The sequence below is a fragment of the Panicum virgatum genome, chromosome 9K (assembly GCF_016808335.1).
Source record: "Panicum virgatum strain AP13 chromosome 9K, P.virgatum_v5, whole genome shotgun sequence".
Taxonomy (NCBI): domain Eukaryota; kingdom Viridiplantae; phylum Streptophyta; class Magnoliopsida; order Poales; family Poaceae; genus Panicum; species Panicum virgatum.
The window spans coordinates 3749280-3759823 of record NC_053144.1 but is presented as its reverse complement, the minus strand read 5'-3'; the positions used below and the strand labels follow the sequence as shown (position 1 = coordinate 3759823).

At 44.9% G+C, this 10544-nt stretch overlaps 1 protein-coding gene across 1 annotated transcript; it reads right to left on the bottom strand.

Moving 5' to 3' along the window:
• Window positions 1-931: 931 nt before the first annotated feature.
• LOC120649433 (protein argonaute MEL1-like) lies at window positions 932-10027 on the bottom strand. Its single transcript, XM_039926223.1, has 22 exons — window positions 9267-10027; window positions 6007-6212; window positions 5780-5929; window positions 5551-5684; window positions 5345-5454; window positions 5135-5241; window positions 4665-4803; window positions 4470-4586; window positions 4259-4366; window positions 4081-4152; window positions 3788-3907; window positions 3529-3697; window positions 3320-3441; window positions 3099-3239; window positions 2825-2970; window positions 2680-2742; window positions 2538-2601; window positions 2301-2436; window positions 2127-2200; window positions 1951-2045; window positions 1839-1870; window positions 932-1329 (listed from the first exon to the last, which is right to left on the bottom strand). Exons 1-22 carry the CDS (start codon window positions 9951-9953, stop codon window positions 1145-1147), a joined length of 3177 nt encoding a protein of 1058 aa, XP_039782157.1. The 5' UTR covers window positions 9954-10027; the 3' UTR covers window positions 932-1144.
• Window positions 10028-10544: the final 517 nt, after the last annotated feature.

Below are 10544 nucleotides of genomic sequence, written 5' to 3'. Positions count from 1 at the left end.
CGAGGCTGTTTATGCAACCTGAGGTTTGAGCTTGCTTTGTATATTGTACTACTGGTGTTCCAAGTTGCAGCACGGTCTTGCTCCGTGCTCTTATACGTTGTACCTAAAACCGGTATTCCATGCCGTCGATGTGCTGGAACACTGCGGAGAGGGTTTGTTCACAGCCCGGCAATGACGTAAAGAATTCAGCCGAATAGAGAGGGTTTGTTCACAGCCCGGCAATGGCGTAAAGAATTCAGCCGAACAGATCGTCACATAGCGATTTGTAGAGTATTTTGTTCATGTTATACATCCATCCTATCACGTGTACAAGACCATCTATTGAGTTGAAAGATGATACCATCTAACCAAATGAACACAGCTGTACTCCGTGAGTTAGTAGGATCTCATCAATTGCGAAGTCCGGCCAAGGAGAGGCAGACCCTCGCCGCTGTCCCGATGGCGAGCAAACCAAAAACCAGCACAGGACACAAAAAGCATCTTCTTATGTACCCAAACTTCACAAAATCGTGACCATGCATCAAAGGATTCCACTATCCTTTTATACAGCACAGCAGACCAGAAACAACAATAAATTGCTATGGGCAGACATCACGTTGAAGAAAACTTGTGGTTTCAGAAAAGAAATTGAAAGGTTCACAGTTGCTATCAGCAGACATCCATGTGGTACTTTGAACTCAATTGAAAGTCAAATTTCAAGCCACGAACTTAAGTTTGTAACATGTAGAATGGACTTGACCATCCAGAGTCCAGAACCAAATAGATCAAAACTGATTGTGCAATTAAAAGGATTAAGTTATACTGAAAAATTCATCTCGTTTTCTCCAGAAAAATGACATGTCAAGCAGACAAGCAGCAAGCCAGACATATAAGAAAATAGCAAGCAGCAAGCCAGACATCTAAGAAAATAGCAAACAGGAAGCCACTCACAGAGAACATAAACTTAAAAGAGTACTTGCATTGGTTTCATCCAGAGTTTCAGGCCTTGAAGACCAACAACTTCAGTCATAACCTAGCAACCAGCTCCAAATTCATGACAAGTACACCAGAAGAAAACCACCAGAACCATCAAACACCTCTCACCAACATCTCGGCATCTCCATCACCCAGCCAAAAGAAAACTTATATGCAAACTTGGAGCAGATCAGCAGTAGAACATGACGTCCTTGATGTTGTCCTTGATCTTCGGAAGTTGACGCACCTCCACAGGTCCCTCTCGAGCTACTGTCTGCCCACTGCTGCCAGGGGTTGAGCCACCGTCCGAGCTTTCTCCTTCCACATAGTAGCGAGCACGGAATGCGGCAAGGTGGGCATAGTAGGCAGGTGGGACTGGAAAACAAAAGCATCCCATTAGTGATGGCTGGTTAACCAACTATATCGCAACTAGAACATAAGAGTATGAAGAAGTGATGAATGGTTCAAGAAAATAGATGTCCATATGATATTTACAGCCTTACAAGGCAACAGTAGGATTAACCATAACAAAGAAATGACGATCATGAATCCAGCAGATAAAGGTGATGTTTAGAGCTGATAACAATATACCAGGCTATTTATGTCAATCAAAATTCAGATATCACATTGCAGAGACATTAACATTAAGAATACTACATGTGTTCCCTCAGTGAACCAATCTACATGGCAATACATCAACAGTTTTCAAACAACATGCTACAAAAGAGCCCGTTCTCTATTTTACTCCAGTTTGCAGTTAGAATTACATAAAAGAACTTGACATTTCTCAAGTTTCATGCCCACAGAGAAAGAGCTTATATCAATGAATCAAGCTTCAACTGAGAAAATTACTCGGAAGCAGAAGAGATACGATAATAACTTACCCACTGACACAGCACGGGTGCAACGAGCATAGCTGCATAATGCAGAGAGATGTTAAGTAGACCAAAAGTCAGAGTGAGACAGAGCAGTCATGAGGGAAGAGTTGGAACTTACGTGTAGCAAAGATTGTTGGTCAGTGACTGTAGGCCGTCAGCAGTAAAATGATTCTCATCATAAAGGACATGGTAATGGGTGGGCCGACTTGTTCCCTGACAATAAATATTTCGACACTCAATATCTGGATAGATGATTTTCTGGAAAAAAAAGTGTCAATGTACCAACATAGTTACCTGAATACCAGCATGACTACACAAGTAGAAATCAAACTCAGTAGGATGACAAATCCTTTGGTCAACCACAGTTCCTGGAGCACAAGCAAAGCACAAGAAAATCCCATATCAGCAACTGCTTAGAAGCATCAGCTATATTGTACTCAATAACAGTGTGACACCAAAACCACTAACCTGGAAGAATGTTTCCACTTTTGTCAGTCATATCACGCCTTCCATGAACCTCAGGGAAAAGCCTCGTGTGATGCCTTTTCTGGACAACCACGAACGTGACTGGAGGTAGATATCCTTCCTCCAAGGAAGCACAAGCCTTGAAATGGAAAGGGACAATAGTCACAAAACCATCAACAACATGGGCATATAGCAAAGAAAATCAAAATTACAGACATGATGATGCAGGAAAAATGTTACCTTTCTGATAGCATCCATTTCATGAAGTAGTACATGGCTGAATTGACCTTCACTTACACCATCCCTGTATATGAGTGATCATTCAACATTATTCACAACAGAATACAAAGATGAACCGAAAACAAGAATCTGGAACACACACCTATAGAATATTATCCTCTCAGGCCTGCGGTTTGTTTTCCTGCGGAAAGCAATCAGTAGCTCCCTACAAACAAGACCAAGTCAGTTCCCTGGAAAAAAAATATGAGAACTAACAGTAAGTAAACTCAGATCAATCACAAACAAACCTGATCATGCCACCATTAACACTGTGCCCCTTCTGTGGATCTTTACTGACAGTAAATAGATCTTCTATTATCTCTTGTCGGTGTGGTTGAGCAGAAACCAGACCTCTGTACTTGGTGATTTCTGGCCAGTCCATTGATGCCACCACCTACACAAATTCAAGAAAAGATACAACATCATTACTAGAACCAAGTAACAACAGGAATATCACATTGTAAGATCAGATCATACAACTGAATAATGTTGGGAAATTGACAGTTATGAGAAGAAACTAACAGCAGCAATGGATGATGCAGAGTCCTCTCCTGGTGGTGGGTGTGTGACATCAGCACCAAAGATGATAGTTGGGACTTCTGACACATAGGGTATGCCATTGCGTACAAAGGCTCGCTCAAGAACTGTGTTGCGCCCTCCAACCTGCTTAAGGAAAAGAATCATTAAATTCCTGCAAGAAAGAACCGAAACAAAGATTTCACAAAGGGTGTAGATATTGAGACCTTGACATTGATTTTGAGTGCAACATTTTCTAGATATTGCTTGTTTGGCCTGCTAGCATGCTTTGGCAAGCAACATTGAGATACAATTCCAATTTCAGTCTCACAGACTCTTTTAATTTTTCCTGCAAAAGTAAGGGAGTCAAATATACAACAAAAAATTCCAATAAATAGCAAAGGTGCGTGTACAACCTGTGTAGTAGTATGCTTACCATAAGAACCACTGACTTCAGGCAGGATTACAATTAGAAGCTGTAGCTGATTTCCCGTTCCCTGTTGGGCAACCATTTGTGTGGCCCTCCTGTGTACATCTCTCAAAGCATTCTCTATATGGTTAGGGGCAGCTGACTTGACTTCAACAAATGGACGTGGATTGACATTCTACAGAGATGATAAGAAGCCAACTGTAATTATACAAATCTTATGGAAAATAAAATACATCATAACACATCCAAGAAGTGGACAACTTACCATTCCAGTGGCATTGCACATATGAGTCAGATCCATACAGAACCTCTGTACCTCCTCAGGACGCATGCATGAAAAGTTCAAACAAGTCCAGCTATCAATAGTTCCTCCATTGATCATTTTCTGGAAAATGTTTCAAAACAAACAGTAGTAAGACAGCTTTCTTACATCTTAAGATTGATCTAGAAAAATTGGTATTGATAGTTTTTCCAACATTAAAAAAAGAGAGGTACTCCTAACTCCTAAAGGTTAGCAAACAGTGCAGAGTCATTTGTAGCTACGAGCATAGCATTCACCTTATTGATCATGTTCCATTGTCCAACACTTGGCGCACAAGTTTTCTCCCTACCAGAGTCATGATATTTCAACTGAAACACAATAAACAAACTGATTAGTCCTCTAAAAAATGAAATGGCAGTGATCCATCGGCACTTGAAACTTTTAGCAAACAAAAAAAGAATCTAGAAAATTTACCAAGGGTGGAGGCAGCACGCGGGCTTCAACAGAAACAAGGTCATTGCAGACTTTGATGCCAAATTCCTGAGCAAACTTATCCTCCACGTAATTGTTATGCAGAACCATCTATGTGGCAAATTAAAAAAAAATTGTCATAAGAAATGATATCCAACAGAGAAAATAATTATTCTAATAAACAGCAAAGAAATAAAAATGTATTGATGCGTACATCATGGATGCTCTGCTCCCTCTCCTGAGGACGTTTACAGGTTGCTCTAAGTATGTTGGTCACTTGTCTGTCATTTAGCTTCTTAGAATATCTCTGCCCTTCAACAATCTTGCAAACCTAGAAACATTTTTTGAATAAACATTAAGCATAACACAAATAATTTAAACTACAACTGAATGACAATGGATACAGTACCTCCATAGGCAAATATACAGGCCGCGAATCACTGCCAGCCTGAAGACACGGCCAAGAACTATACTTCAATCTGTAGTTATATTTTTCCCAAAAGTACTGCACAACAGTCTGTCTAGTTCCCTTCTCATCAACAGGAAATCTAAAATCACAAAAATGTATGATAAGTTGATATAGCAATGTTGACAAATGTCAGAGCATTCAAATTGTTACAATACAGAACAAATTAGCTAGAAGTTAGTAAGTGTTTTACAAGCAATTCAGCATTAATCTTCACTAAGGAACACACATCATAGTTTTCAACCTCAGCCAATATTATATCCACATCATATTTCCTACTCCCAGACCATGTCTTATACCTAGCCCACATACACCCACATGCAAACATGCACAATCTTATAATTAATTATCCAAAACATAAATGCTGTACAGAAAAGGGGAAAGGAAGGTAGCCTTTGCAGATAGATACTTACATCAGCTGGCTCATAGGCATGGGAGTAACCCCAGTTATCTTGTATCTTCTGACCTGGTCCTGTTGATGATTTGTTTCAATGCGAACTCCACGTAGTGCTTTCTTTATCTGAACATCATTAAAGTCAAACAAGATTAGTCAACAAAAGGCAGTCAATAGCTTGTCGTACTGTACAGGAAGTCTTGCAGATTCTCAGCATGGAAATCTTTACCTTCACACGATCTCTGTCTGACAAAGGCCGAGAGGTATCACGTATGCTCAGGAACTCCTCCACAAATTTGATCACTGTCACAGGCTTAAAAAATGATGTTGCAGATATATCTGAAAAAAGCAACAGGAAAAAAATGTAAATTACTGCATCAAACAGATCAAACAAAAAAACATGCGGTCAACAACAACACCATTAGAGGATGTTACCTATATTCAGTGAAAGCCCCATTTGTGTTGGGCGTAGGCTCTGGTAGTAACCTCTCCAACACTCAAGCCCCTCGCCAATGTCTCCTCTGTGACCAAAAGTAGTAGAGAAAAAGGATCTGGATACTGTAACATAACTGCAATTAAAATGTTATTACCAAGAATTTGTCAGTGCCCCAGATAGATGTGGTTAAGAAAATTCAAGAGAAGAACTCGAGTACAGCTATTATACTTCCAAGACGGAGACTCCCTGAGGACAACATCAAGTACTTGTATGGTCTCTTGAGGCATGTCCCTCTGTCTTCCACGCAGAAACTGGTGAAGGTGGTACATGTCTGTTCTTCCAGCAATTCGAATTGTGATCTTGTATTCTCTCTCCGCCCTACAAAATCAAAAGGATTAAACAGCTGCAGATAAGTTTCATATAGTCCAGTAAAATGACCCAAGAGCTGGGAAGACCTTTCTTTCTCTTTCTTTTCTGGATCAACCAGGGTAACCACAAACTCCTCTGAATCAAAAGGAAGAGGACCAGCAGTATACAGACTCTTCCGTCCATCATAGGCAGGCAATTTGCCACCCAGAGTTGACTTCCCATTCAACTTGATGAGTTCATTAAGAACTTCCCTGTTCGTTGCTCTTGACTTGGACTCAGGATTAATGGCAACCTGAAGGAAAGTAAATGCCAGGCAATCTTAATCATAATCCTTTACTGGGTTAAACTAAAACATAGTTTTAAAAATCACATCATATATACAAACACTACAAATTAACTATGCTAGATTCAGTGAAAGCCAGACGAAATTGTCATCCTAGACTCAGTTAACAAAACAGAATAGATTCACATGCACATATAGTCAGGGTGCTAACATCCACATAGTGGAGAATTTGGAAAGACTTTTGCACCAAACTGTTCACATTCATGAAAGTAAACAAAATTTAAATGAATTAAATTAACCTAGATTCAATGCAAACAAACCAAAATTCACATCCTAGATTCAGTTAACAAGACAGATTAGATGCCGCCTCATCCTAGGGCTAGGTAGCAGAAAAGATAGCGTGCTAATATCCACATAAAGGAGAATTTGGCAACGCTTTCGGACAAAAAAAAACTCATTCATTCAATCAGACACCAACTGTAAACAAAATGTAAGTGACTTACCGCAAATTTATAAAGAAAATCGTCAAATTCTGGGTAGAACAACAAGCCAATCAAACCAGAGTGGGGTTGAAGAATGTTTGTATTGGGGTTTGGCGACCATAGTGCTAGTAGCTTGGCACGATTGATCGTGTGAAGCGGCACTTCTTTGGCGACCGGGCCGTAGAGATCCAGCAGCTAAGATTGCTGGCCAGTAATCCAGCAGCTGCAGCGGGCGGATTTTGTTGGATCTATCTTTGCTAAGCGGCTGGGGATGGGGATCGGGGTAAGTGAGGGTAGGGGACGAAAGGGCGTGACACTGATAGTTTTATCTCCCAAAAAATCCTGTCCGTTGGTGAGTGATCCTACGGATTTCACTACTTTGCGACTCAGAACAAGGGATATGGCATATTCCTGTCCAGCGCAAAGAATTTCCTTGGCTATTTACAGCAGGTCCCGTAGCTCAAATAAGTAAATGACGAGAACTCCACACACACAAAAAAAAAAGATTTCCAAAAAAGGGGGAGAGCACAAAGAATCGAGTCCAGACACAAACCGGCCCCATGGGAGGCTCACTGTCCAAACACAACTGGAGATCTGACCGTAGTAAAAGCAAAAGTTCAGCAAGTACGCTTCAAATCAAAACAGACAGTGATAAAGAAAGAGCAAAAGATCCAAAAGGAGAAGAAAGTAAAGAAGATGCCAAAATACGTATCAAGCAGTAGCTGCAGCATCAAAAGCTGCTGCCCAAATGGCAGCCAACCGAAGAAATTGCAGGACACGCCTTACAGCCATCTTTCACACAAGAAGCAAGAAACGTAAGTTTTCACGCACAATGCAAGACAGGCCCTTGAAGCCCAATGAGTACACTACAGAGTATCCGACACAATCCTCGACAAACAGAGGATCACTGCATCCCCCCTTGCTATAGGAAGCGTACAAAAAACGAGCGAAAGTATCAGAGAAGAAACGCAAACAGCTATGTCTGGTCACGCTCAACGATGAGAAGCACCAAAATAACCAGGATCCAAAGCTCGCGACCAACCATTGGGGAACGCAGGAATGGAACTATGGTGCACAAACTGCAAGAGGGAAAGTCCCGTATGAACATGCGTGCACTCCAACCAACGTCCATGACATGAGCAGGACGAGATCGGGATAGCTGCGATGTTTGTCATCTCGAAGAGACCAACGTTCAAGTCACGTGCACACCATGTCCAAAACAGTCGCTCCATGCTAGCAACTGGAGGATCGGAATTTAGGAAACCTTTAGTTTCGCTTTCAAAGGTGTGAGCTCTCACATCCCCCAGCAATTACTAGCAGGGATCCAAAACAAGCGACCAACAACAAAGAAAGTCCCCAATGCAACTGGCTCCGACCAACACCAATTAGCAGGATGAGATCGGAAAGCCTCGTCCATGGACTGCTGCATCGTTACCTCAAAGCAAATCACGTACGAAAAGGAAAAAAAGCGCAGCAAAAACTGCACTGTCGAATCAAGAAAAGAAAAAGATCAAGACGGCTTGTAACTATGCGTACAAGTTAGCAAATTAGTCGTTTTGTAACTATGCATCGCACGGCATGAGGCTCACTGTATAAGCCGACAAGAGATTTGACGATTCAAAGCAAAAAAGTTCAACCAACTTCGTACGAAGAGAATGAAAAGCATCACAAGAAAGCAAGCCAAAGATCGACATGAAAAGAAAATCAAAAGCTCTTGCTTGGAAAAGCTTTTGCTCAAACGACAGCCATCGAAACAACACGCACCAAACGGATGCAACCGACCGAGAATCTGCAGGATGCGATTTTCAGTGCATCTGCGCCAGTTCTTATCGGTTTGATGTTCAGGCTTGCCATCTTTCACCCAAGAAGAGCTTTTCACGAAACGGGGAACTGGCCTGCACATCTGCAGACCCACTAGGCCACTACCTCAGGAAACCGTCCAAAACTAAGAGCAAATTGTTGCAGAGAAACGACGCCTGATCACTGCAGGCTGCTGAACACAAAAGTTGACCAAGCATCAAGATGAGAAAGCTCCAAAAACGTGCTGCTGCATGCTCCTGGAGGAAACCTGTCGTTTCACTAGAAAGGTGTGGGCGTTTGGACCGATCACCCATGGACTAGAGAGTGGCCCGATCAAGATCAATCCCATCACCGACCCAGAAGCTCAGCAAGGATCCAAGACAGGCGACCAAAGCAAGGGGAAACGCAGACCGGGACCGGGAGCTATGTCGCACAGTGGCGCAAGAGAAAGCCCCGTATGAACGTGCGCTCCAACCAAACATCAGCAGGATGGGATCGGAGGCGCAAGCTGTTCATGTACTGCTGCAACGTTCCCCGCATGGGCAGGTACAAACGAGAAAGCACAAGAACACAAAAAGAAAAGCTGGGATCCAGCAGAAGAGTAAAAAGACAACAACCAAACCGAGAGCAGACCATCACACACCGCATGACAACAACATAAAAATCCATATTTCACACGAAACTACCAGATCTAACGAGGCATACATGTACACGAGCAGAGACGATCGAGTAAATAATCCATGGGAGATAGAGGAGGAGGGCGGGTTAGCAGTTAGCTCACATCGTAGTGGTAGAGGCTGTTGTCGGCGACGTCGACGAGGAAGTGGTTCGCGCGGATCCTCACACTCTTGCCGACGGTGCCGACGCCCGGGCGAGCAGGGTGCGCGAGCCCCTTCTTGGAGACCGGCGCCAGATCCACGTCCGACGCGTCCTCCGCGTCAGAGGCAGCGGCGCCCTGCGCGGCCGCCACGGCCGCAGCAGCAGCCGCGGCCGGCGGCGCCAGCGCGGTCTCGGACACGAACAGTTTCTTCTCGACCTCCTTCGCCAGCGCCGCGGCAGACGGCGTGGAGGCGGCCGGGGCCGGCTCGGACGCCCGCGTGGGGGCGGCGCCCTGCGCCAGCTGCCGCGGAGCCGGAGCCGGAGCCGGCGACGCCGAGGGAGGAGGCGCCCGGATGGTGACCGCCACCGCGCGAGGCGCAGGCGAGAAGGAGACCGGAGGCCCCGCGGGCGCGGGTGCCCGGTACACGGCCGCCGGCGCCCCGTACGCTGCCTGGTGCGGCAGCACCATGGGCGCGCGGTAGCCCATCGGCACCTGGTACTGGACCGGCACCGGGCGCGGCGTGGACGGCGGGGGTGGCCACACGAAGCCGCGGCCGCCCCCGCCTCCGCCGTACGGTGGGCGCTGGTCCCCGCGGTCGCGGTCGCCGCCGCCGCCGCGGCCACCCCGGCCGCCGCCGCGGTAGGCCATGGCAGAAGGAGAGGCTCTAGTAGTGGTGGTGGTAGTTCCTCCTCGCAGTGGATAGGAACGAGAGAAAGCAAGGGGAAGGGAGGGAGAGGGAGAGGTGATGGAGTGGTTGAGGAGCGGAGGGGAAGGGGAGGCATTATATAGGCGGAGGGGGCGAGGAAACCCTAGACCCGTGAGGTGGGCAGCGAAGCGAGCTCGGGAATGGAGGGTGGTGAGGTGGAGGACGCCGCCTCCCAACGAAGCGGTAACGTTACCGCCTCTGTTTGTGTCCGTACGTGGGCTTAATCCTGCTTTGCAACTGCCTTGATGATCAAGTAATGATCAGCAGCAGTGGAGCCATTGGTTCTTTAGGTCTTGATTAACTTTTTAGGGCTCAAGTCTTTGTTAATTAGACCAACTGGGTGGAGATGCTCAGCCAGCTCAGGTGGTGTAGGTGCATGGTGGACATGGTGCACTGGACCATGTGTAGGGATATTGACATGTTGTGGCTACTTTTTCCAAGGGGTGAATGACAGTTTGATCCCTGAGGTTTTCCTTGGAGTTAACTATGATCCTTCTCAAGTACAGAATGTGCCATGCTAGTCCTCAGCGTTT